Source organism: Kogia breviceps, chromosome 10, assembly GCF_026419965.1.
Source record: "Kogia breviceps isolate mKogBre1 chromosome 10, mKogBre1 haplotype 1, whole genome shotgun sequence".
Taxonomy (NCBI): Eukaryota; Metazoa; Chordata; class Mammalia; order Artiodactyla; family Physeteridae; genus Kogia; species Kogia breviceps.
This window is the reverse complement of record NC_081319.1, coordinates 37,275,945-37,302,360: the sequence shown is the minus strand read 5'-3', so window position 1 is coordinate 37,302,360 and position 26,416 is coordinate 37,275,945. Positions and strand designations below refer to the sequence as shown.

Sequence of the window (26,416 nt, the reverse complement as noted above, 5' to 3'; positions counted from 1 at the left end):
TGAACTTTATCAACAGTCCCGGTGATGTGGAGGGTCTCATTAAAGCAGATTGCTGGGCCCCACTCACCATTTCTTTTTTTTTTTTCTTTTTGGCTGCATTGGGTCTTCGTTGCTGCACGTGGTCTTTCTCTAGTTGCGGCGAGTGGGGGCTACTCTTCATTGTGGTGCACAGGCTTCTCTTGTTGTGGAGCATGGACTCTAGGCGCGCAGGCTTTGGTAGTTGTGGCACATGGGCTCTAGAGCACAGGCTCAGTAGTGTGGCGCACAGGCTTAGTTGCTCCATGGCATGTGGGATCTTCCCAGGCCAGGGCTTGAACCTGTATCCCCTGCATTGAGGGGCGGATTCTCAACCACTGCACTACCAGGGAAGCCCCCACTCACCATTTCTGATTCAGTGTATCATGTTCCCAAGAATGAGTATTTCTAACAAGTTTCCAGGTGATACTGTGGCAACTCTTCTAGGGAATACCACTACGTTAGAAAAATCTACAATTCTTCCCCTTCTGAATGGGAAAAGGTCAGTTTCTGCCTCCTATGAGTCTTTCTCCTGTGTGTCTCCTTTACTACTCATACAAAACACTTAATTTTTGACACTTTTGAAAAACCCTATTTCAGTCCTTTCCCTTCTAAAGAAAAGGGGGTGTAAAGCTGAAAATTCCACACTCTGATTATATATTGATCTTTTTAATGACCAGCCTTCATCGTTAGTCCATCCAGGATCTCTCTCAGACTCACCTCATTAGAACAAAGGATATGCCTATCATCCAGGAAATTATAAGAATTTCAGAAGCTCTGTGTCAGGATCCGGTTCAAAGACCAAATATCAGAAAAAAAGATGCTCCTAGTGCTGTTATCACTTAAGAAAATACAAGGGTGCTTCCTGGGACTCTAGGCTTCCACCGTTTCTCTGTGGTTCTTCCAATTTCTCTACTGACACTATTCCCACCTTTTCCCCTCTGCCTCTGGGATTTAACGAGCTCTCCTGAGACCTAGGCCTCTCCCAAGACCTAGGCCTCTCCCTAGATGTCCAAGTGTGGGGGAGCTGAGGAACAAATGTTAGTTAGCCTCCTTTGTAAGTTCAAGGCCATGTCCAGCTCCAGTGTGAAGATCATGAAGCCCAGTTGTGAGAAGCTGGGAGTTCAAGTCTGGCATCTTCCAGGCCCTCGTGGAGCTGGAGATGAACTCAGACCTCAAGGCCCAGCTGCGAGAGCTGAACATCAAAATTGCCAAGGAGGGCTTCCCTGGTGGCGCGGTGGTTGAGAGTCCACTTGCTGATGCAGGGGACGCGGGTCCATGCCCCGGTCCGGGAAGATCCCACATGCCACAGAGCGGCTGGACCCGTGAGCCATGGCCTCTGAGCCTGCGCGTCCGGAGCCTGTGCTCCACAACTTGAGAGGCCACAACAGTGAGAGGCCTGTGTACCGCAAAAAAAAAAAAAAAAAAAAAAAAAAAAAAAAAAAAAAAAAACTGCCAAGGACATTGAAGTCAGTGGTGGTTGGAAAGCTATTATAACTTTTGTTCTCATTCCTCAATTGAAATCTTTGCAGAAACTCCAGGTCCGGCTATTGTGTGAGTTGTAGAAGAAGTTCAGCAGGAGACATGTTGTCTTTGTCACTCAGAGGAGAATTCTGCCTAAGCCAACTCGAAAAAGCCATACAAAAAATAAGCAAACATCCCAGGAGCTGCACTCTGACAGCTGTGCATGATGTGATCCTGGAGGACTTGGTTTTCCCAAGTGAGATTGTGGGCAAGAGAATCTGCAAGAAACTGGATGGCAGCTGGCTCATAAAGGTTCATTTGGATAAAGCACAGCAGAACAATGTGGAGTAAAAAGTTGAAACATTTTCTGGTGTCTCTAAGAAGTTCATGAGTAAGTATATTAATTTTGAATTCCCATTGTTTCAGTTGTAAACAAAAATGACTAAATAATGTATTATTTATAATTAAAAAAAACCCGGAATTACAAGGTTTTCAGGAGCTCTGTACCAGGGTCTAGGGGCAAAGACCAATATATATTTTCTATTTCTTCCAAGTCTGTAATATCTTGGTGTAAGAAATAATCAAAGGTGAGGGGGACATGTGAAAAGAACACAGAAGCCAGGCTGAAGGGCTCCCAGTGGCCAAATCTGGGTCAATTTGAGCACCAAAATTATGATGATAGCAGATTATAACCTATAGAATTAAATAGGAACCCATCAGTTCACACCAATATAAATTAATAAATGAAAAAAAATTTAAAGAGAAGAGAAATATCTTCCTTAGAAAGCAACTAATATATGTAGGAAGAATTAAGGTATTAGAAAGTCACTGCTCAATCACAATGGCCGAGGAATAGGAAGTAGAGTTCACCTCCCTCCACAGAAACATTGAAAATAGATCTATGCAGAATGATTCACACAGAACAGCTACTGAATGCCAACAGAAGACCTCAGATGTCCAAAAAGACAAGAAAACCTCCATGTAACTGGGTAGGACAAAAGGAAAAAGAAAAAGAAGGAATCAGGACAGGGCTGCACCCTGGGGAGGGAGCTGTGAAGGAGGAAAGTTTCCTGCACCTTGGGAAGGTTTCTCACAAGTGGAGAAATTAGGTCGGAAGGGGAGTTTGGGAGCCTAAAGGGGGAAGCAGCAACCGGTTTGTGAAAGGCAAAATGGAGACTAACCTGCACAGAGGGTCAGCACCCCCACCCTACACTCTCAAACCTGAGATACTCCTGTGTTAGTGAGGTTGAGGGTCGAGTACTAAAGCTCAGACTCCTAAGCTCAGTCCCAGAGAGAGGACCAGGGTTAGGTGCAGAAAGAGCCTGAAGAGGTTGGGCCACAGCAACTGAGGGTGTACTAGGAAGAAGCCTGGGCCCACCAGAGAGGCAAGGAACCATTATTGGGAGGCGCATGAGAAGAGGAGAGGGAACATCCTAAGAACTTCTACCCCTGTGAGCGCTCCCAGGCAACAGGACACTGCCTACAGGAGTTCTGGGGGCAGGTGCGAGTAGCCACCGCCATCTTGGGCTCCAGAGGTGGGCACTGGCCGCCTCTTCCAAACCTGCAGGCAGACACTAGACCCCACCCCTACTGACCCAGGAGGGCGTGGACAGCTCCCAAAACTAGGAATTCTGCCAGCGGGTCACAGAACCCACCCCTGCTGACCTGGAAAGGTGTGGACAGCTCCCGAAACTAGGAATTCTGCCAGTGGGCCACAGGACCTACCCCACTGTCCCAGGAGGGCACAGATAGCTCTTTCTACTAGGAAATTCACCAGTGGGTGTCAGGACCTGCTCTGCTGTCCCAGGAGGATGTGGATAACTACCCCCACTAGGAAATCTGCCCAGAGGAGGGGCTGAAACCACAGCTGATCCTCAGGGACTGTGTGACTAAGAAAGAAGAGCTGAAAATTCTCCTTGGGGCTGCATAAACTGCGGAGTTACACCTCCACTGATGCCTTCCCTAATTCAGCGCCTGTGAAACATCTGAAAGGACAAGTGCTCTTGCAGCTGCCACGGGTCTGGCTTTAGCAGCTGTGGGCTCTGTGGGCATGTACTCACGGGGATTGGGCCAGACCAGAGTTTGAGCTGCCTCCTTAGCTCCTACAGCAGGTCCAGGTGTACAAGTACTGCAGTCCTGGGACCTGACCTCAGTGGACCTGCGCCGGTGGCTGGGTGAAAACAACACCTGAGAGTCAACAGGGCTGATTGCCAGCATACACACAGTTAAGGTGGGACTGAGAGCAGTGTCAACAATATACTTTGTGAGCCCTCACAATGGGCAGAAGGGGATACAACAGAGCATATTCACAGCTTCAGAGAAGGAATACACTGACTTCTCTCCCAGTGGGAGTGCTCCAATCCCACATACCTCACACTGCAGATCAGAATCACAGCTAAGAAACAGATCTTTGGGCCTCTACTCCAACAGCTAGGGAGCAGGCCCCACCCCTGACAGGTCAGTGACAACCACAGAGCAAAGGGGAGGCCCCGCTCAATTTCTAGGGCAGGCTCTGATCACCACAACACCAGTCAAACCCCCTATCAAGGGAAAAATGGCACAAGCCTCTGGACCAACCTCACCCACCAAGGGGGCAGACACCAGAGGAAGTATAGTTCTGCAGCCTGTGGAAGGGAGACCACAAACACAGTGAGTTTGACAAAACGAGATGACAAAGAAATACGTTGCAGACGAAGGAGCAAGATAAAAACCTACAAAAACAACTAAGTGAAGAGAAGATAAGCAATCTACCTGAAAAAGAATTCAGAGTGATGATAGTAAAGATGATTCAAGATCTCAGAAAAAGAATGGAGGCATGGGGCTTCCCTGGTGGCACAGTGGTTGGGAGTCCACCTGCCGATGCAGGGGACACAGGTTCATGCCCCGGTCCGGGAAGATCCCACATGCCGTGGAGCAGCTAGGCCCCTGAGCCATGGCCGCTGAGCCTGTGCTCCACAATGGGAGAGGCCACAACAGTGAGAGGCCCATGTACCGCAAAAAGATTAAAAATAAAAAATAAATAAACTCAAAATGGATTAAAGACCTAAATGTAAGGCCAGACACTATAATACTCTTAGAGGAAAACATGGGCAGAACACTCTATAACATAAATTGCAGCAAGATCTTTTTTGATCCACCTCTTAGAGTGATGAAAATAAAAAACAAAAATAATAAATGGCATCTAATTCAACTTTAAATCTTTTGCACAGCAAAGGAAAGCATAAACAAAACAAAAAGACAACCTTCAGAATGGGAGACAATATTTGCAGATGAAGCAACCAACAAGGGATTAATCTCCAAAACATACAAACAACTTGTGCAGCTTAATGTCAAATAAACAAGTAACCCAATCAAAAAATGGGCAGAAGATCTAAATAGACATTTCTATAAAGAAGACATATGGATGGCCAAAAATCACATGAAAAGATGCTCACTAGTTATTAGAGGAACGCAAATCAGAACTACAATGAGGTATCACCTCACACCAGTCAGAATGGCCATCATCAAAAAATCTACAAACAATAAATGCTGGAGAGGGTGTGGAGAAAAGGGAACCCTCCTACACTTCTGGTGGGAATGTAAATTGGTGCAGCCACTATGGAGAACAGTATGGATTTCCCTTAAAAAACTAGAAATAGAACTACCATATGACCCAGCAATCCCACACCTAGGCATATACCTGGAGAAAACCATAGTTCAAAAAGATACATGCAGGGACTTCCCTGGTGGTTAAGTGGTTAAGACTTTGCCTTCCAATGTAGGGGGTGTGGGTTCAACCCCTGGTCAGGGAGCTAAGATCCCACATGCCTCGCAGCCAAAAACCAAAACATAAAGCAGAAGCAATATTGTAACAAATTCAATGAAGACTTTAACAATGGTCCACATCAAAAAAATCTTAAAAAAAGAAAAAGATACATGCACGAAAATGTTCATTGAAGTACTATTTACAATAGCCACGACATGGAAGCAACCTAAATGTCCATCAACAGAGGAATGGATAAAGAAGATATGGTACATATATACAATGAAATATTACACAGCCATAAAAAAGAACAAAATAATTCCATTTGCAGCAACATGGTTGGACCTAGAGATTGTCATACTGAGTGAAGTAAGTCAGACACAGAAAGACAAATATCATATGATATTGCTTATATGTGGAATCTTAAAAAAAAAGGGTAAAAGTCACAGATGTAGAAAACAAATTTATGGTTACCAGGGGATAAGGGGGAGGGGAAGATAAATTGGGAGATTGGGACTGACATATACACACTACTATATATAAAATAGATAATAAGGACCTACTCTGTAGCACTGGGAACTCTATTCCATACTCTGTAATGGCCTATATGGGAAAAGAATCTTAAAAAAAAAAAAAAAGGAGTGGGTATATATATATATATATATGTATAACCGATTCACTTTGCTGTACACCTGAAAGTAACACAACATTGTAAGTCAACTATACTCCAATAAAAAATTTTTTAAAACAATTCTCTGCTTAGAAATAATCAGAGTAATCAATAACTCAGGCAATAAACATTAAGAAATGCTAATCTGAAGGTGTGACCAAGATGGTGAAGTAGGAAGACCCTGAGCTCACCTCCTCACACAAGAATACCAAAATTACAACTATTTACAAAGCGGCTATCTATGAGAATGACCTAAAGATTAGCAGAAACGGTTTTCCACAACTAAAGATATGAAGAAGGAACCACAATGAGATGGGTGGGAGGAGTGGAGTCAGTATAGTCAAGACCCACACTCCAGGGTGACAACCCACAAACAAAAGGATAATAATGATTACAGAGGTTCTCCCCAAGGAGTGAGGGGCCTGAGCCCCACACAGGGCTCCTTTGCCTGGGGATCCTGCACCGGGATGATGAGCCCCCAGAATTTCTGGCTTTGAAGTCCAGCGGGCCTTCTGTGGGGGAAAGCTGGAGGGCTGTGGGAAACAGACTGTTCTTAAAGGGCTCACGAAGAATCTCACATGCTCTGAGACCCAGCACAGAGGCAGTAATTTGAAAGTAATTTGAAAAATATCAGCTTTTAAATTTAGCTTCCACCACTCATTTTTGTTTTCTATTTAATTAATTTTAAGCTTTTTTTAAATTTTACTGCTTTCTAGATTCATCTAGTCTCTCTAGTTTCCTATGGCATACTGAGGCACTGAAACTTGAATCCAGGGAAGACAGGGAGTGCTAAGTCTGAGGAGACACTAGAGAGCTGTATGGAGCTATCCTGCCATGGTCCCTCCTGCCCTCCTGTGTTGACTGATAATGTGAAAGGATGTGGATGGGCCTCACTGGAGGGACAGCACCCAAGTGCCCTATCTTTCCACTCTGAGTTCAGATACATCTCTGACAGAAGGGAAGTGGACAGGTCATAGTTCCCATGGAGCTTGTTTGTGAGGAAGGCTCAACTTATGTGGCATATATCCTAATCCTGATGTCATAAAGCAATTGTTAACTCATAGCTCTCCCCCTCATATTACTCCCCCTCTTATTACTCATGTCAGACCTTGGGAAGTAAAGAACTAAAGGAACCATCTAGAGACAAGCCATGGGGGTTCGATTTTGTGTAAGAGACATGGCCAGATCCACTCGGCAGGCTTGAGGGTGGGTAGGAATCACTCTGGACCTCACAGCTTTTGGGAAAAAAGAGGATGCTGAGGCAGTGGGTATCTTTGTACAGAGCCGTAGAGAGAAACAGTACTCTTAGCTCATCCATTCATTTCCCGTTTAATTCTCATGACAGACAGACGGCAATTTAATTTTAATTGAGATTAAGGATTCCAAAGAAGAAATTAGATTGAAGCAGAATAAGAAGCAGAAGCTGAAGGAGCAGCAGAAAAAAGAGGTAAAATCTCCATATAATTAACAGATATCCAGAACATTTATGTCAGTGTCATGAGGGTGTGGAATTGTGCCTCTTAGGGATCCAGAGCTTAAAGTAATCAGGAGTCAATTCAATACTGGCTTATTTTTCCTCCACTTCCTTCTCAGCATGAACTCTCTGGGTCTGGGTTTGACTGTGACACAAAGTGTGAATGGAGAGAAGGAAAGCCATCAAGAAATGCATGAGCTGGGAGATGAGGATGTGAGGACTCTGAATTAGAAAGTAGAATGTTCACAGTATGGGGAGGCTGGGAGTAGAATATGTGATGAGGTTGTTAAAAACTCACCGCCATATTGAAATACACTGTTGTGGCAGAAAGAAATCAGCCAATGGGACTAGAATTAGCAGAGAATACCAAGCAAAAGCATTATGAGGCCAAACCTCCCAAACCCCATAAGCACTGAAGAGGTAGAGTATAACTAAGTCCCTCACATTCCTAATGCACCCTCCTAGTTACTAATGGTTTTTCTCTTGATCCATGCACCTGTGAGGTAGTCAAGAGGAGGATGCTATGACTCTGAGGGCAAGGTGATGTGTCCATGTTGGCAGAGGAGGACTCACCACCCAGGCCTTCTGCCTCTTAGTCAGTGTCCTGCTAACTCCCCTGAAGTCTCCAAAGAAGGGCTGACTGTTTAAAGAATCAAGGTCCTTTCCAGGAATATCCTAGAAATTGGTGGCAGGAAGTTCCCTGAGTGGTCTCTCTTATCTCTGCCTAGAAAAATATAAAAGAAAGAATAAAAGCAGCCAAGAAGATCCAGGCCTGGTGGCGTGGCACCCTGGTACGCCAGACATTGTTACACGCAGCCCTCAGGGCCTGGATCATTCAGTGCTGGTGGAGACTGACACTGGACAGGCTGCAGCAGAAGAAGCGGAGGGCAGCCCTGATGTCCTACGCACACAGAGAGTGGGCAGTGGTCAAGATCCAGTCTTTGGTCCGTATGTGGCGCATCCACTGGCGATACTGCCAGGTGCTCAATGCCATCTACATCATCCAGTACCACTGGCAATGCCACAACTGCCAAACCTGTGCTCTTCTCCGGGGCCACTGTGTAGTCACAGCCACTCACCTGCAGTTCCACATTGAAATCATCAACCCCTAAGGGATGGCAAGAAGTGGCACTGTCTCCTGTCCTCAGTAAAGGTCTAACCTGATCTGTTATGTCTCATGGTCTCCCCGCCAGCTAATGGAAATTTTAGGACTTAAGCCATGCTGCCTCCTCTACTCCCTGGGAAAGAACTTTAGTGAGGTTTTCCCCTTGTGCCATGAACCCTGTTCTGGACTGACAATTCCATATGCTACTTACTTAGTTGTCAAAACAGAAACCGAGGTCCTAGTCTAATATAACAGAGCCAGAAGTCCCAGTTCCCATCCCCAGCCTCATTCCTTTCTTCTCACTGGGAATCTGCAAGACAGGTGAGCTACATCTTCCTGAAGACTTTGGGTACCTCTGCACATGAGAACAGACAGTGAGGGTCTTCTCTGTCCGCCGGCAGTTGGGGATTGACTGGGATCTCAGATGCCTCAGACAAGGTATCTTTGGCAATCACCTAGTGAAAAGGCCAGCATGTGGCTGACTCTTCTGGTAGCAGTGCAGTGCAGCCCCAGGTAAAGGACAGTAGGCCGGCCTTAGTGACAGATGTAACTGGGCATGCTGACGAGCAGGTGATGACCCTGGGGACTGGTAGAAAACAGGAGTTCATGACACTTCAACTCCATCTTCACAATTCCCTTACCAGAACTCCTCTCCCTGAGGGCTGTGTAGCAAACAGGGCTCCCCCGTATATTACCTCCATCCCTACTCTTGTCTCCATTCTCACTCCCATGGTCATACTAAAGCAGTGCTATACTCAGTAGCAATTTCTGTGATGGAAATGTTCTGTATCAGTGCTGTTCAATCTGGTAGCCGCTAGCCACACATGGTTGTGGAGCACTTGAAATGTCCCTGGTACAACTAAAGAATTGAATTTTAAATTGTATTTAAATTAATTTATGTTTAAATATATGGCTAGTGGCTATTCCATTGAATAGTGTGGCTCTGGACCTTACCATTACCAATCAGTGTACTGTTGCCCTAATTGCTTTTTCTAGAGTTCCATTCTCTTTTTACTTGATTCTCTCCTTCCAGTTCACCTTTCAAATACCCCTAATAGAATGTTTCTTCAGATGTGGTAAGGTCTTCCAGTCTATTGACCCTACCAATTTTTTTTACAGCCATCACCCCTGACAAACCCTTGTATCTCTCTTCACCCAGTTCAGATTCTATACTTAATTATTGTAATCTCTCCCCTGAACAACTTGACTTCCCTTGGCCCTCTCTCTGCAAACGTGTGTGGGATGAACTTAATTATCTACCTGCTGCTCTGTGCCTGCAGATATGTCTGCAACCTAGAACCAACAACAGGTATAGGGAAAGCTAAACAAAACAAACAAAACAAGAAAAGCATGCTCTCTCTGGTCAAAAGAAGGGGAAGTCCAGCAGAGATGAAGCAGGGAGACCCACGCCTAGTGACAACAGCAGACTGAATTGCCTACGGTACCCTTATAAGCCAACCCATCCCATGCCCCACACGCACTGGCAGCAACAGGCATGATCTGCTCACAACAGCAGCAACAGTGGAACCCAGGCTTATCCACCCACTCCACACCCCACATCCGCTAGCAGTGGTGAACCAGTCTGTCTTCAGCAGCAGTAAAAGCAGAACCCATGTGGGCCAACCCAGTTCATTTCTCATCTGCTAACAGAAGCAGGCTTGATCTACCCACAGCAGCAACAGCAGAACCTGAGCAGATCAGTCCATCTCCTACCCCAAACTAAATGGGGGGAGAGAGAGGTACAGGAGGTACTTCAGCTCCAACAGGCCTAGTATATCCTGGCCTTCCAGTCAGTGGCAGAGGCAATCTAGACCTAGCAGCCCCTTGCCATCCAGCCAGCCACAGAAGAAGATCCAGAACAGGAACTTCCTGGCCCTCCACCCAACAGCAAAATGCAGTCCAGGTAGCCCTTCTCTCCTCCAGTGGCACCAGCAGAGACAGTGGGAAACCCACTGGCACCAGGTGGCCAGTGAACAGGCCAGGGTATTGCTCTCTACCTCAGAAGTCCAACATCCTAAACCTTCCATCTAATGGCAAGAGGGAACCCAGGAAAATGGCTTCTACCTTGTAGGTGGCACCAGAAGGGATCCAGTGGAACCAAAACAATAAAGCAGACCAGAAAAGAAAATTGAAAGATCCCAGAAAAGAAAATTTTCACTGGAAACAGGGCCCACAAAAGTAGGCCAGCATCTACATACTAAACCTAAATAGAATGCTGCCTTCTAGAATAGAAGATTTAAATAGCATTGAGAGCCTCCTGATATAATATCCAAAATGTCCAGCATACAATGGAAAATCACTCATCATACCAAGAACCAATAAAAGTATGATGTTAGATGTGGATTCTCTTTATCAAGTTAAAGTTAGGTAGTTCCATCTATTCCTAACTTGCTAAGAGTTTCCCTTTTATCATGAATGGGTGTTGGAATTTGTCAAATGGTTTTTCTGTTTCTGACTATATATAATCATATGATTTTTCTTCTTTAGCCTGTTGATATGGTGAATTGATTAATTTTTGAATGTTTGAAGTAGCTTGCTTACCTGGGATAAATTTCTACTTTGTGCTGGTGTATAATTTCTTTTGTACCTTGTTGGGTTTGATTTTTACCTCTAAGTTCCTGAGAGATACTAATGTACACTTTTTTAAAAATTCCCTTTGTCTGATTTTGATATCAAGGTAATACTGACCTCATAAAAATTGGGAGCATTCTCTCCTTTTCTATTTCCTGGAAGACAGTATGTAAAATTGGTGTGAAAATTCTTCTTTAAATATTTTGTAAAAATTCTTTAGTGAAGCCATCTGGGCCTGGAGATCTCTTTTTAGAGAGCTTTTAAATTACAAATTCAGTTTCTTTAATGGCCAAGGGACTATTCAAGTGTCTGTTTCATCTGATTGGGTTGGTATTGTGTGACTTTCAAACAGTTGATCAATTTCTTTTTTTTACAAACCTGTGTCCCCTGTATCGGCAGGCGGACTCTCAACCACTGTGCTACCAGGGAAGCCCGATCAATTTCTTTTAAGTTGTTGAATTTATGAGAATAAAGTTGCTCATAGTGTGTTCCCTTATGCTTTTTAAAATATTTTATTTTTTAATACAGCAGGTTTTTATTAGTTATCCATTTTATACATTTTAGTGTATATATGTCAATCCCAATTCATCCCACCACCACCACCACCCCCAATTTCCCCCCATGGTTCCATACATTTGTTCTGTACATCTGTGTCTCTATTTCTGCCTTGCAAACCAGTTCATCTGTACCATTTTTCTAGATTCCACATATATACATTAATCTATGATACTTGTTTTTCCCTTTCTGACTTACTTTGTATGACAGTCTCTATGTCCATCAACGTCTCTACAAATGACCCAATTGCGTTCCTTTTTATGGCTGAGTAATATTCCATTGTATATATATACCACATCTTCTTTATCCATTCATCTGTCGATGGGCATTTAGGTTGCTTCCATGACCTGGCTATTGTAAATAGTGCTGCAATGAACATTGTGGTACATGACTCTTTTTGAATTATGGTTTTCTCTGGGTATATGCCCAGTAGTCGGATTACTGGGTCATATGGTAATTCTATTTTTAGTTTTTTAAGGAACCTCCATACTGTTCTCCATAGTGGCTGTATCCATTTACATTCCCACCAACAGTGCAAGAGGGTTCCCTTTTCTCCACACCCTCTCCAGCATTTGTTGTTTTTAGATTTTCGGATGATGGCCATTCTGACTTGTGTGAGTTAATACCTCATTGTAGTTTTGATTTGCATTTTTCTGTTCCCTTATGCTTTTAATGCTTAGTGGCTGTATCCATTTACATTCCCATAGTGGCTCTATCCATAGTGGCTGTATCCATTTACATTCCCACCAACAGTGCAAGAGGGTTCCCTTTTCTCCACACCCTCTCCAGCATTTGTTGTTTTTAGATTTTCTGATGATGGCCATTCTGACTTGTGTGAGTTAATACCTCATTGTAGTTTTGATTTGCATTTCTCTGTTCCCTTATGCTTTTAATGGCTGCCAGATCTATAGTGGGGGGAATGGGAGAAAGTCTAGGCAAAAAGTTCTTAGACTTGACTGCAAACATACAATCCATAAAAGGAAAATTGATACATTAGACTTGATCAAATTTAAACCTTTTATCTATGAAAGACCCTGTTAAGAGAATGAAAAGACAAGTTGTATGACAGGAGAAAATATTTGCAAACCACATATTTGATGCACTTGTATCTAGAATATATTTTTATCATTTTTCCAGTTTTATTGAGGTGTAATTACAAATAAAAATTGTATATATTTAAGATGTACAACATGAAGGTTTGATATATGTATACACTGTGAAATGATTATCACAATCAAGTTAACACATCCATTACCTCACAGTTACCTTTTCTTTAAAACAAGAACGCTTAAAAACCACTCTCAGCAAATTTCAAGTATACAGTTCAATATTATTATATTCACCATGCTGTCCATTAGATCCCCAAACTTATCATATAACTGAAAGTTCTTACCATTTAATAAACAGCTCCCCATTTTCCCCACCTCCCAGCCCCTAGTAACCACTGTTCAACTCTGTTAGATTCCACTTTGTGAGATTGTGCAGTATTTGTCTTTCTCTGTTGGGTTTATTTTACTTATGTCCTCCATAAGGTCCTCCAGGTTCATCTATGTTGTCACAAATGTAAGGATTTCTTTCTCTTTTTATAGCTGAAAAATATTTCATTTTATATGTGTATCCATTCTTCCTTTTATAGAAAGAGGGTATTTCCATAGCTGGGCTATTACGAATAATGCTACAGTAAACATGAGAATGCAGATATCTCTTTGATAAAGTGATTTTATTTCCTTTGTATATATACCCAGAAGTAGGATTGCTAGATCATATAGTAGTTTTATTTTGAATGTGTTGAGGAACCTCCATACTGATTAACATAATGACTGTACCAACTTACATCCCACCAGCAGTGTATACAAGGATTCCCTTATCTCCACACCCTCGACAACACTTGTTATCATTTGTCTTTTTGATAATAGCCGTTCTAACAGGTGTGAGGTTATATCACATGTGTTTTGACTTGCATTTCCATTATTAGTGGTGTTGAGTAATTTTTCATCTACCTGTTGGCCATTTGTATGTCTTCTTTGGAAAAATGTCTATTCAGGTCACTGGCCATTTTTTAATTAGGTTTGGTTTTGTTGTTGTTGTTATTGTTTGTTTTTGTTTTTCTTCATTATTGGCTTATATGAGTTCCTTGTATATTTTGGCAATTAACCCCTTATCAGACACATGTTTTACAAATATTTTCTCTTGTGCCGTAGGGTGCTTTTTTGTATTGCTGATTGTTTCCTTTGCTGTGCAGAAGTTTTTAATTTGCTGTAGTCTCACTTGTTTATTTTTGCTTTTGTTGCCTGTGCTTTTGAGGTCATATCCAAAAAAATCATTGCCAAGACCAATGTCAAGCAGTTTTTCCCCTGTTTTCTTCTAGGAGTTTTGTGGTTTTAGGTCTTGCACTTAAGTCTTTGATCCACTTTGAGTTGATTTTTGTAAATGGTGTAAGGGAAGGGTCCAATTTCATTCTTTTACATGTGGATATACAGTTTTCCCACCAGTTATTGAAGAGACCGCTCTTTACCAATTGTATATTCTTGGCTCCCTTGTCAAATATTACTTCACCCTACATATATGTATGTGTTTATTACTGGGCTTTCAATTCTGTCCAGCTGGTCTGTGTCTGTTTTTATGTCAGTTCCATACTGTTGTGATTATTATAGCTTTGTAATATATTTTGTAACCAGGAAGTGTGATTCCTCCAACTTTGTTCTTTTTTTTTTTTTTTAAATAAATTTATTTATTTATTTTTGGCGGTGTTGGGTCCTCGTTTCTGTGTGAGGGCTTTCTCCAGTTGCGGCAAGCAGGGGCCACTCTTCATCACGGTGCGCGGGCCTCTCACTACCACAGCCTCTCTTGTTGCGGAGTACAGGCTCCAGACACACAGGCTCAGTAGTTGTGGCTGGCGGGCCCAGCTGCTCTGCAGCATGTGGGATCCTCCCAGACCAGGGCTCGAACCCAAGTCCCCTGCATTGGCAGGCAGATTCTCAACCACTGTGCCACCAGGGAAGCCCCCAGCTTTGTTCTTTTTTTCTCAGAATACTTTGGGTATTTAGGGTCTTTTACAGTTACACACAAATTTTAGGAATTTTTCTATTTCTGTGAAAAATGCCATTGGAATTATGATAGGGATTACAATGAATCTATAGATTGCTCTGGCTGGTAAGGATATTTTAACAATGTTAACTCTTCTGAACCCTGAACATGGGATATCTTTCCATTTATTTGTACCTTCTTCAATTTCTTTAGTTTTTAATATATAGATCTTTCACCTCCTTGGTTAAATTTATTCTTAGGTATTTTATTGTTTTTTGTTTTTTTTGTTTTGTTTTGTTGTTTTGCGGTACGCAGGCCTCTCACTGTTGTGGCCTCTCCCGTTGTGGAGCACAGGCTCTGGACACGCAGGCCCAGCAGCCATGGCTCACCGGCCTAGCCACTCCGCGGCATGTGGGATCTTCCCAGACAGGGCACGAACCTGTATCCCCTGCATCGGCAGGCAGACTCTCAACCACTGTGCCACCAGGGAAGCCCCTATTTTATTGTTTTGGATGCTGTTGTAAATGAGACTTTTTAAAATTTCTTTTTTCAGATAGGTTATTTTTATTATATAGAAATGCAACTGATTTTTGTATGTTGATTTTGTATCCTGCAACTTTACTGAATTTGTTTATTAGTTCAAACAGTTTATTGGTAGAGTCTTTAGGGTCTAATTGAAGGCATCATTCCAGAAACTTGGACAGTAAGCTGTCATTAATTTTGGTTAATTTCAGCTTTTATGGTACTAGCTATCCATCCCTGACACCCTAGCCCCCAGCACTATTCCAGGCAGCCGTGAATGAGTTCTGGAGAAATTGGTATGAGGCTTGCAGAATCCAAGGTGAGCAATAAAGAATCTGTCCTTCAAATATTAGGGATCTGTGCTCATTTTGCTGATGACTGCTTGTGATCACAGAGGTGCAGAAACAGAGGCAGGGGCCATTGTTGCAATCCCCACCACAATTGTTGCAACACCCTCCCCTTCCAGCTGAAGTGGCTTACAGGTTAAAGAGATGGAACCTCTCCTTCCTCCCCCACCCCTTTTCTCTTTTTCCCTTTTTGGGAGCCAGACACTTAAGGACTAGGACACTTAAAAGTAACCACATATACAGGGGAATTTTAAAAGTCACCATGTATGCCCAGGGAAAGGTGGAGGCCCAGAAAAGACCAGAGAAGACCTTAAGTTTACACCTATACTGATCCCCAGCACAGAGACACCCTACAACGAACCAACAACAACAGCAAAAACAGCAAAATCAGGGAAAGAGTGAAAAATTGACCTCTAGAATAACCACATTATGAGATTCTAATGTCCAATCTTCAACAACAACAACAAAAGTACAAACCGTTACAAAGAGGAAAATTATGGCCCATTCAAAGGAAAAAAGTAAATCAACAGAAACAGTCCCTGAGAAAGACAAGGTGGTGGACTTAATGTAAAAATACTCTAAAACAACTAAACCTTGAAGACCTTATGTTAAGTGAAATAAGTCAATCATAAAAGGACGAATATTGTATGATTCCACTCATATAAGGCATTTAGAGTAATCGAATTCATAGAGACAGAAAATAGAATAGTGGTTGCCAGAGGCTGGGGAAGGGGAGAATGGAGAATTATTGTTCAATGTGTACAGTTTCAGTTTTGCAAGATAAATGAAGTTCTGGAGATGGATGGTGGTGATAGTTGCACAACAGTTTGAATATGCTTAATGTTACTGAGCTGTTTACTCAAAAATGGTTAAAATGGTAAATTTTATGTTATGTGTATTTACCAAAATTTTTAAATAGTATTTTTTAAAGACTTTGGGGAAAAGAGCAAAAGATGACACAGGACTTCACGTTGCACAACTACATCGGGGCACCATTTACATAGACCACACTGTGAAAGAGTCTCCCTGGAGTTGGAAGACTTGGCGGGCCCTGCAGCCCCAACTCTCCTACCCATGGCAGACATTGCTAATCAATCACACAGGCCCTACTTATAGAGCATCAGACTCTCAGAATCCTCCATACTGGACCCCAGGCAACCCCTGCCACTTCCTTAGAGCTGATTTATGAGATGCTAAGTATTTGCCATCATTAGCTCAATGACCTCCTTGAAGTATGTCTGACAAAGAGCTGGGGACACAGATATAGCAGACCTGGTCATTCATTCCTTTATTGGAAGGGGTATGCATTGTTGTACTCTACAAGCTTGCGAGCCCAAAGAGATTTCAAGTTGAAGATTCAGTTGGTTTTCTTTGAGGTCGTAATGGCCCTGAATAAAGCCACGGGTATGGCAACTATGCCAGCGCCAATAGACCTGAATGATGCAGACAGCATGGAGCAAACGGCAGTAACGAAGGCGGATGCACCACATGCGGAACCAGGATTGTAGCTTGACAGCTGCCCTTTCTTGCCGCGCGTAGAATTCTAGGGACATCCGCCGCCTCTTCTCCTGCAGCTTCACCAGCTTCTGTTTCCACCAGCATTGAATGATCCACACTCTGAGAGCCATGTGGAGCAGAGTCCTGCGCACCAGGGTGCCCCGCCACCAGGCTTGGATGAAAACAGCCGCTTTCTGTTCTTCCGTCATCATGATTCTTACTTTGGGGCCTTGCAAGAGAAAACAGGGGACACTTAAGAAACTCATACAGGGACTTCCCTGGTGGCTTAGTAGTTAAGAATCCACCTGCCAATGCAGGGGACATGGGTTTGAGCCCTGGTCTGGGAAGATCCCACATGCAGTGGAGCAACTAAGCCCCTGCACTACAACTACTGAGCCTGTGTTCTAGAGCCCACGAGCCACAACTACTGAGCCCGAGTGCCACAACTACTGAAGCCTGCATGCCTAGAGCCCATGCTCCACAACATGAGAAGCCACCACAATGAGAAGCCCACGCACCACGACAAAGAGTAGCCCCCACTCGCCCCAACTAGAGAAAGCCTGCGGACAACAACGAAGACCCAATGCAGCCAAAAATAAATAAATAAATAGATTAATTTTTTTAAAAAAAGAAAGAAACATACATTTCAGCCCTAAGGTGTTGCAGGAGAGCTGTTGTGGGCAGCAGCTGGACCTCAGAGATCAAGTAAGTGTCCTGCTTCCGCACACATGCGCGCACAAACAAAGATACATGTGCACACATGTGCGCACGCACACATGATCCAGTCTTCCTGTACCTTGGCCTTTGCATTCCCCAAACATAATCCCCACTTTGTAGCTCTCAACCGTGTGTGGTTCTGGGTTCAAACTCTTTGCGCTCCTCCTTAGCACACACCTTGGCTAGACTCACAGCTCTCAGCCTAAGGAGAAAATAGGGGGAAAGGACAGCCAAGGAGGAGTGGATCCCTGTTCATTTCCTGCTCTGTGTATGGTGGCCATGCATCCCAGTTTGTCTGGAACACCCTGGGTTTATGCCTGTTGTCCTGGTATAATTTTGATAAGTGTCTCTTTAACTCCCTGAGGCATTTCTCTTTGGACAGTAAGTTGCGTGGTCACAGACCTTTGGGTCACTCCACTGGACCACAAGGGTCAGAGATGTCACAAGTCAAGGCTCTCCCCAACACAGTACAGCCTGGATCCATCTACCCAGGGAGGGGTGGGAAGGCAGAGGCAGTGGTGTGGGTAGGGAGTTGGAGGTGGAGTCCCTTGCTCTCCTCTCCTTTGCTCCTTCAAGCTCTTTTCTATCAATGCGACTTCATCATTATCTTTGATTATAATTTGGAAGGTTTGCTGTCCTTACCAGAGTTTAGAGAGAAAAACATGAAAGTAAGGGTGCTCTCCCCACCACTAGATGCCAAGTCAACCACACACTAGGCTTCCTGGACTTTCCTGGGATCTCAAACATGAGAAGGGATGCCCTCCTGAGGAAACTATGGAAAATGTACTGCCCTCCAGAAGGCTTGGGTAAATCTGACTGTCTCTTATAAAACATTAAATGCCCATGGCTTTGGGAGGATGGTCAAATCCCCTCAGGTCTACACTCTACTAAATTACCCATGGTTAGGGTCTAGATGTTCCCATCGCTCTCAAGTCTGTTCTCCAGCCACTGCTCTGGCAAGAAGAGAAGAGGAGGGGAGAGAACCATGATGTCATAAGGGCACCTATGACTCAGGCACCAGGATGGCTCCCAATAGCTGAGCCCCTTCTAAGGAAAACCTAGGGGACCTGTCCTTTCTTTCCTATGTAAATGGCTACAAAGAAGAATACTGACCCATTGACACAAATGTGTATAGTGATACTCATTAAAACCTGATGGGTATTCATTAAAGGGATTTCAATTCATTTATTTTTTTACATTTATTTTTTTGAAGTATAATTGATTTACAATGTGTTAAATTCTGCTGTACAGCAAAGTGAGTCAGTTATATATATATATATTCTTTTTCATGTTCTTTTCCATTACGGTTTATCACAGGTTATAGAATATCCTGTGCTACACAGTAGGACCTTGTTGTTTATCCATTCTATATATAGTAGTTTGCATCTGCTGATCCCAAACTCCCAGTTCATCTCTCCCCCACTGCCCCCCCTTGATAACCACAAGTCTGTTATCTATGTGAGTCTGTTTCTGTTTCATTGATAAGTTCATTTTTGTCATATTTTAGATTCCACATATAAGTGATACCATATGGTGTTTGTCTTTCTCTTTCTGACTTACTTAGTATTATGGATTTCAATTCATTTAAATAATGGTATACCAAATAACAATTAGAAGGAATGGGTGTGCTCTCTATCTACTGATATAGAAGCATATACAAGATTTAGCAAGATTAGCAAGTTCATCAAATCAAGATCAACTAAATATAAGCATAGATTTACACACGTCTTATAAAGTCATTATTTTAAAAGGTGGTGGAAATTAGGAAGATATCCACAAAAATTAACAATGATCATCTCTGATGAGGATATCGGAGTTGGGGGAACAGAGTAAACTCCTTTGCTGTGGCTAAACCTCCTATGTCTTGCCTATCTGTAAGTCACCTAGTTATCAGGCCCCTGGGAGAGCAAGACCCACACAGGCCAGAAAGCCCATAACCCCCCAGGACTAGCCCAGGACCCCCATCTCAGGCTCAAGTGGACTCAAGCACTTTCCTATCTTCTTCCCTGAGGCCTCAAGGTCACAGTGAGGAGATGGGTGAAGGTCAGCCACTGCACAAGCAGGACCCCACCTCTGCCTGCTCCTGGCCTCTGAAAACCCACCGGGCTATCATGAGGCCCTGGTCCCCTCTCAGGGACGCAGCCTCAGAGGTCACTGAGAAATGCATTTGCAATGTGTAGAGTGAGTATGGAGGAAGTCAGTGTGGGGCTAGGGGAAGAGCAGATGTAGAGAAGAGGAGGAGGCCATTTAAGACTGGAGGGGAGGGGCTTCCCTCGTGGCGCAGTGGTTGAGAGTCCTCCTGCTGATGCAGAGGACACGGGTTCATGCCCCGGTCCGGGAAGATCCCACATGCCGTGGAGCGGCTAGGCCCGTGAGCCATGGCTGCTGAGCCTGCGCATCCGGAGCCTGTGCTCCGCAACAGGAGAGGCCACAACAGTGAGAGGCCCGCGTACCGCAAAAAAAAAAAAAAAAAAAAGACTGGAGGGGGTGTCAATGTGAAGTTAATGGGATGGGGGAGTGGAAAGGATAAGAGTAAATTAGAGAATGGGGAAATAGTGGAGTACAATGCATGGGACAGTGAAGGTACAAGAAGCACCTGTTTGAAGATAAAGGTGTTTGGCCATGCCCCTGGGAGACCCACATCTGTTTAATGCCCCCATTAGTCTGGCTCCAGAGTCTAGGCCCTAGTCACCATTGTCCCTGCTGTCCCTGGTAATAATCATGGAGTGATGACATTCATCCCACTTCACAGATGAGGAGACTGAGGTACAGAGAGCCTTACATGGCTTGGTCTGGTCTCACAACAGATTAGGAAAGATGCCAGGGACTGTGGTTGTTGGTGGATGTGGTGACCCTAGGGGCAGGGAGGGTGCTGAGGCTTTGAATGCCACCAGGACCTGCTCGGACTGAAGCCAGTGGGAAGGGAGGAACCTCCCTGGGGGCTAAGGAACAGAGGGGTGACACCATCCAAGGGAATTTTTTGTGGGTATGCTGGCCAAGGGGCCTGGGGCGAGCATGATGGGGGTGCATCTCCTGGGGCTAGAGTAAGGGACACGGAACAAAATACAAGCACCCCTCATGACCACTGTTGGTGACCCACAGAAGTACCAGCATTCTGGGGTGTCCCTATTCTCCCACCCCACCCCCACCATTCTCCGCCACCTCTACCAGAATTTCCCCCTAGAGGTTCTCAGTAGACCCTTTCAGGGAGGGGTGGAAAGAAGAAAGGAGGGGTCAGTGAGAGTGTCAATGGGATCAGCCCTCTGAATATGCTCACTGCCCCAGAGCCTTCAGGGCAAGGAAAGCATGTCTGCTGGGAGTGGCCTGTGCTAAGAGAGCCCTTCCCCATCAGCCCCTGCCTGGGTCATTTCTTTGGCCTCCACCCCAACACTACAGCTAGGTTACCCTTGAATGCAGACCCCACCGCAGCTGTCTTCTTGGCAGCCCCTAACGGAGTAACTTGGTAGGTCTGCACCCTGAGAAATCCCAACCCCCCTCATAGATCTCCACTATGGTCCTCATTGGATCCTACTGTAGTCACCTGTTTACTGACCAGCCTCTTCCCTCACTGGTTCCTAGAGGACAGAGCCTGAGCTGCTTTCACATTTGTGACCCCAGAGTCCGCACAATATCAGGATATAATTGTCCATTGAATGAGTAATAAATGGATGAATGAATGGACTCCACCCGTAGCCCACGCCTCTGGAGACCCAAAGGCCTCAGGGCCTGCAACCCTTCTCTCCATGACTAGGGACAGATCCTGCCATGCCCTGCCTTGTCCACTCTGCTTGGGGTGGGCTGAAAATCTCCAGGTCTGAGACGAGGAGCCTAGAGCGTTTTGGGGCTAGGAGAGAAGGGTAACACTGGGAAAGCCTGGAAGAGAGAAAGGGAGAAAACTGGAGGCGGGGCAGGGGGCACATGGGGACTTGGAGTCTGAGAGAGAAATGTAGAGAGAAGGGCAGAAGAAAGTGAGACACAATGTGACTTTTTCAGGTGACACCCAGTGGCAGCCCTGAATCCTCAGGCTCTCCCCACTAAACAGTCTTGTTGCTGCTCTCTTCTGTCCACGAATGTCCACTGTCCCTCTGAGGAGGTCCTGACAGGTGGATTCTGAGAATGAATACAAGACCCCTTAGTGGCCCAGCTTGGGTTCTTGCTCCAGGGATGTGGGTGGGATGGTTGCCAGCAAAAGACTCTTCTTCTTCCTAGTGGTCCCCAGCCCGACTCTGACCTCACCATGGGTGTTTAACACCTGGAGCCACAACAGAACCCCTGAGTGTACCTCAATGAGAGAGAAGCCCTGGCCCAAGAGACACACTTGCTTTCACCCTGGGCCTCAGATCTGGGAGTTCTGTAGGGTCTCCATATTGCTTGTTTTTAGGGTATTGTGGGGTTGGGGAAGTTCAAGACTGGATAATCCTGTGTGGCTGGTATAATTCAACTCATAACACCAATGATAAGTCTCTAGCTACAGGCTTACCCTTAGGAAAGAACATGCCTTGGTCAAATCCCTTCCCTATGGCCAAAGGCAATTCCTAGTACGGGACATAGCAGTGACCCAGCAGTAGCCAGTATTCCCAGTAGCTGTGGGATGAGTCATCAGCTAAGAAGAGTGGATCTACTATGTCCACATATTCACTACAGCCCACCCCTTCATGTCACTCACATATACTTACTTCCCATAGCAAGTTTTTACCATTTAAAAATAGCTTCTTCAGGATTCATGTAGGTCTTTTCTCCTGGGAAAACTTAAAAGAGAAGGGTCGGAGAGACAAACTTCAGTCCCTACTGCTACAGTTTATTTTGAGGCCATTACACTACTCTCCCCCTTCCTCTACCACCCTTTCTAAATTCCTTTCACCTTTGACTAACATTTCTGCTGGTCTAGGCAGTTTGCCTGAAGGGAAGCAGCAATTCAGACCCTCATCCTTGAGGCACCTGGTTCTCTGGTTAGCATGTACTTCTCAGGCCATGACTGTGTTCATCTACCATTATACCTGGGCAGCAAAGCAACAAGACATCTTCCAGTGAATCACCCAAGCAGCACTCATAGTCTTCCCTGCTCCCATAGTGTAGGAGCAGGCCCTTCACGTTCTCCTCATGATATCAGGGTTAATTATCCCTGCCAGAGTGGTGATCCCTTTCATCGCCTGCTTAACTCTTGGCAAAAGGAGTCTGAAGTGACCAGGTCACAGCTGTAGCTTTAAGTTTAATGGGACTCTTACAGTGATCCCTGATGTGTGCCTTCCAACTCTAGAAACTAGAACCTCCAGTGACATGGAGCCTTGAAGGTGCAGGGACAGAAAGCACAAACACCCAAGCATATAACTAGAAGGGGTGGTCACAGGTGCAGTACCATTTCCACACATTGGTTCTGAGACTAGTACATTGTACCTACTGGGGACTCAGAACCATGTAATGGACATTGATTTAGGGCTTGGGTTGGCAAACTACAGCCTGTGGGCTACACCCAGCCCACTGTTTTTGTACATCCTGCAAAGAATGGTTTTTACATTTTTCAGTGGTTGAAAAAACTCAAAATAATATTTCATGACACATGAAAATTATATGAAATTCAAATTTCAGTGTTCATAAAATTTTATTGGAACATAGCCATGTTTACTTGTTGATATGTTGGCTATAGCCACATGTACACTACAATGACAGATTTGAATAGTTGTGACAGACTGTATGTGGCACTCATCACTTCCCACTGCTGCTCAGCACACAACAAATTGCAGTGGTGCAGTTATAATTGAATAGTGTTTTGGGCACCACACATATTGCTGTGCTGTGACTTATTTTTTATTACCAGTAAATATCCATCATGTCAAAACAATGGAAAAAGGAGAAAAGTGGACTTTAAGTATCGTACTTTTAAGAAAATGGCAAACCATTGTACTCATTATGCAATGACGCTATATAGCTATGCTAAAAGAATACAATATTGGGACTTCCCTGGTGGCACAGTGGTTAAGAATCCGCCTGCCAATGCAGGGGACATTTAAATTTAAAAAGATTTAAATGGACTATCTCATCACAGCAGAATTTCTCCACAAAAATTTTAAAAAATGAAAATGAGGCTGCAAGCAAAGTACGTTTGCAACTTGCTCATTTGTTAGCCAAGCAAGAAAAGATGTTTACTAATGATGAATTAATTAAATCAAGTTTAATTGCAGCTGCTGAAAAAAATGTGTCCAGAGAAAATTAATTTAACTGTTAACCTTTCAATGAGAATAGCTGCTCCAAGAGTTGAAGACATTGGGAACAATATCAAAAGTCAATTAAAGACAGGGCAAATGACTTCAAGTGGATTTCCTTGGCTCTTAATGAGTTGACAGATTTTACCAATACAGTTCAGCTGTTGTTCATTGAAGGGATAAATGCCAAGTTTGAAGACTGAAGAATTGAGTTCTATGAATAGTCTGCATGAAACAAATACAGTTGAGAGTATTTGTTAAAGTTGAGAAAACATTAATTCAGTACAACCTGAAGTGGAATCTGCTAAGATGTGATAAAAATGATAGTGGTGAAAATATGTGTGGAGCAGGGGGAAAAAAGGCTTAGTTGAACAAATTTACAAAGTTTATGAAAATATAATGTGCTTAAAGCCTGTGTTTATTCATTGTATTATTCATAACTAGGTACTCTGTGGAAAATATTTGAGTCTATCATGTTACTAAACCAGTAATGTCAATGATAAATTTCACTTGCCACTATTGACAACCATCATTGGTTCCATGAATTTTGGTCAGAAATAGAAGCTGAATATTCTGACTTATCAACCGCACAGCAGTTCTGTGTCTTAGCAGTGATAAAGTTTTATTGTGGACTTTTAAGCTCAGGGTCAAGATTGAAATTTTTCTGAGCGAGAAAAACTGCCCTAAACTACTGTTATCAAACAGTGAATGGCAGGGACTTCCCTGGTGGTGCAGTGGTTAGGAATCTGCCTTCCAATGCAGGGGAAACAGGTTCGAGCCCTGGTCTGGGAAGATCCCACATGCCATGGAGCAGATCAGCTTTATTTTATTTTAAAATAAAATTTAAAAAAGTAAAATAATCTTAAATCTTTATTTAAATTTAAATAAAATTTTTTTTAAAACCTGCATGGCATTGGAAATAAGCTTTTGCTGCAGTCTTCATTTTTTAATGAATTAAACTTGAAATTAATGAGCAAAGCAATGTTTTATGTGAAACTTATACTGAAGTGAAGTCATTTTGGCAAATAATTTTATTTATTTTTAAAAGATTTTTAATTTTATTAAAAATATTTTTAAATTTACTTATTTTTGGCCACATTGGGTCTTCGTTGCTGTGCTCGGGCTTTCTCTAGTTGCAGCGAGCAGGGGGCTACTCTTTGTTGTGGTGCACGGGCTTCTCACTGTGGTGGCTTCTCTTGTTGTGGAGCACGGGCTCTAGGCGTGCAGGCTTCAGCAGTTGTGGCACGTGGGCTCAGTAGTTGTGGCACACGGGCTGAGCTGCTCCACGGCATGTGGGATCTTCCCAGACCAGGGCTCGAACCCATTTCCCCTGCATTGGCAGGCAGATTCCTAACCACTGCACCACCAAGGAAGCCCCTTGACAAATAATTTTAAATAAGTAATGTCAAGCTGCTTTATGCACTTCCTGAGCTGTCAAAAGTTAAAACAAGAAGCAAGATAACCATTCTCATACAAATTTTCAGTGGATATATTCTGTGAGTTCAAACTAGAGTTCCAGCAGCAAGCACTTTTCAGACTTCCATGTAAGTACAACAGGAGTTTCCATATTTCTAAACTTTTTAATCTAAGCAATTGAGGAACAACCACCTGAACTTCAATTGAACGTAATTGATCTGCAATGTAATGACATGCTTAAAGGCAAATATCAAGAAAAGAATCTCATAGAAGTCTACAAATATCTTCCAAGTGATGACTAGTCTCGATTATAATCCTATGCTCAGGAATTTATATCTGTATTTGGCGGTGCCAGATATTTCACTTCATACCTATGTGAATGAAAAGACATTTTCAGAGATGACACATGTAAATTTTCATTACGGACAAGTATTAACATAAACATTTGCAATTGATTTTGATGGTAGGGAACACTAACTTTTGGTCTTCTTTTTTTTTTTTTCTTTCTTTTTGGCGGTACGCGGGCCTCTCACTGCTGTGGCCTCTCTCGTTGCAGAGCACAGGCTCAGCGGCCATGGCTCACGGGCCTAGCTGCACCGCGGCATGTGGGATCTTCCCGGACCGGGGCACGAACCCATGTCCCCTTCACCGGCAGGCGGACAACCACTGTGCCACCAGGGAAGCCCCCTTTGGTCTTCTTAATTGGGCTAAACATTATTCCCCTTCCACCCTGACTGCCAGTTTTTAAGGTTTGTGGGTGTGACCCCTCTTTCTTGTTTTGTTGCTGAGGCTGAATTTTTATGCTACTTGACATTCACACTGAAAGATGAGGATCATTACCCCCACTTCATAGCTCAGGAAACTGGGGCTCAGAGAGGGAAAATGACATGTCTGCAGCCACACAGCACTGAGTGGAGAAGCCAGGGTTGGTGTGACCTACCTTGGTCTGGCTCCAAAGTCCTTGCTCTTTACTCTGAGACACTGAACACAGGCGAGAGAAGCAAGGAGGGGCACAAAAGTCCTTCAGAACAAGAGCGAGAGACTAGGACCTGAGTGAGACAGGGCAGGACACAGAAGGACAAAGCAAGAAAGAC

At 43.8% G+C, this 26,416-nt stretch overlaps 2 protein-coding genes and 1 pseudogene across 2 annotated transcripts; 2 read left to right on the top strand and 1 right to left on the bottom strand.

The window, feature by feature from the left end:
• Window positions 1-1,086: 1,086 nt before the first annotated feature.
• Window positions 1,087-1,911, top strand: LOC131763264 (small ribosomal subunit protein eS7-like; annotated as a pseudogene).
• Window positions 1,912-7,041: 5,130 nt separating this feature from the next.
• Window positions 7,042-9,029, top strand: IQCF2 (IQ motif containing F2). Its single transcript, XM_059075316.2, has 3 exons — window positions 7,042-7,059; window positions 7,237-7,338; window positions 8,094-9,029. The coding sequence occupies exons 1-3, from the start codon at window positions 7,042-7,044 to the stop codon at window positions 8,475-8,477; spliced, it is 504 nt and encodes a 167-aa protein (XP_058931299.1). The 3' UTR covers window positions 8,478-9,029.
• A 7,743-nt stretch (window positions 9,030-16,772) lies between these two features.
• IQCF5 (IQ motif containing F5) lies at window positions 16,773-17,255 on the bottom strand. The gene has a single exon (XM_059075317.2). The coding sequence runs from the start codon at window positions 17,253-17,255 to the stop codon at window positions 16,773-16,775; it is 483 nt and encodes a 160-aa protein (XP_058931300.1).
• Between the last annotated feature and the right edge of the window lie 9,161 nt (window positions 17,256-26,416).

Coding starts and splice junctions, on each gene's coding strand:
- IQCF2 (XM_059075316.2), top strand. Junction 7,339..8,093: donor AGGAGCAGCAGAAAAAAGAG/GTAAAATCTCCA, acceptor ATCTCTGCCTAG/AAAAATATAAAAGAAAGAAT.
- IQCF5 (XM_059075317.2), bottom strand. CDS start 17,255: ATGAGTTTCTTAAGTGTCCCCTGTTTTCTCTTGCAAGGCCCCAAAGTA.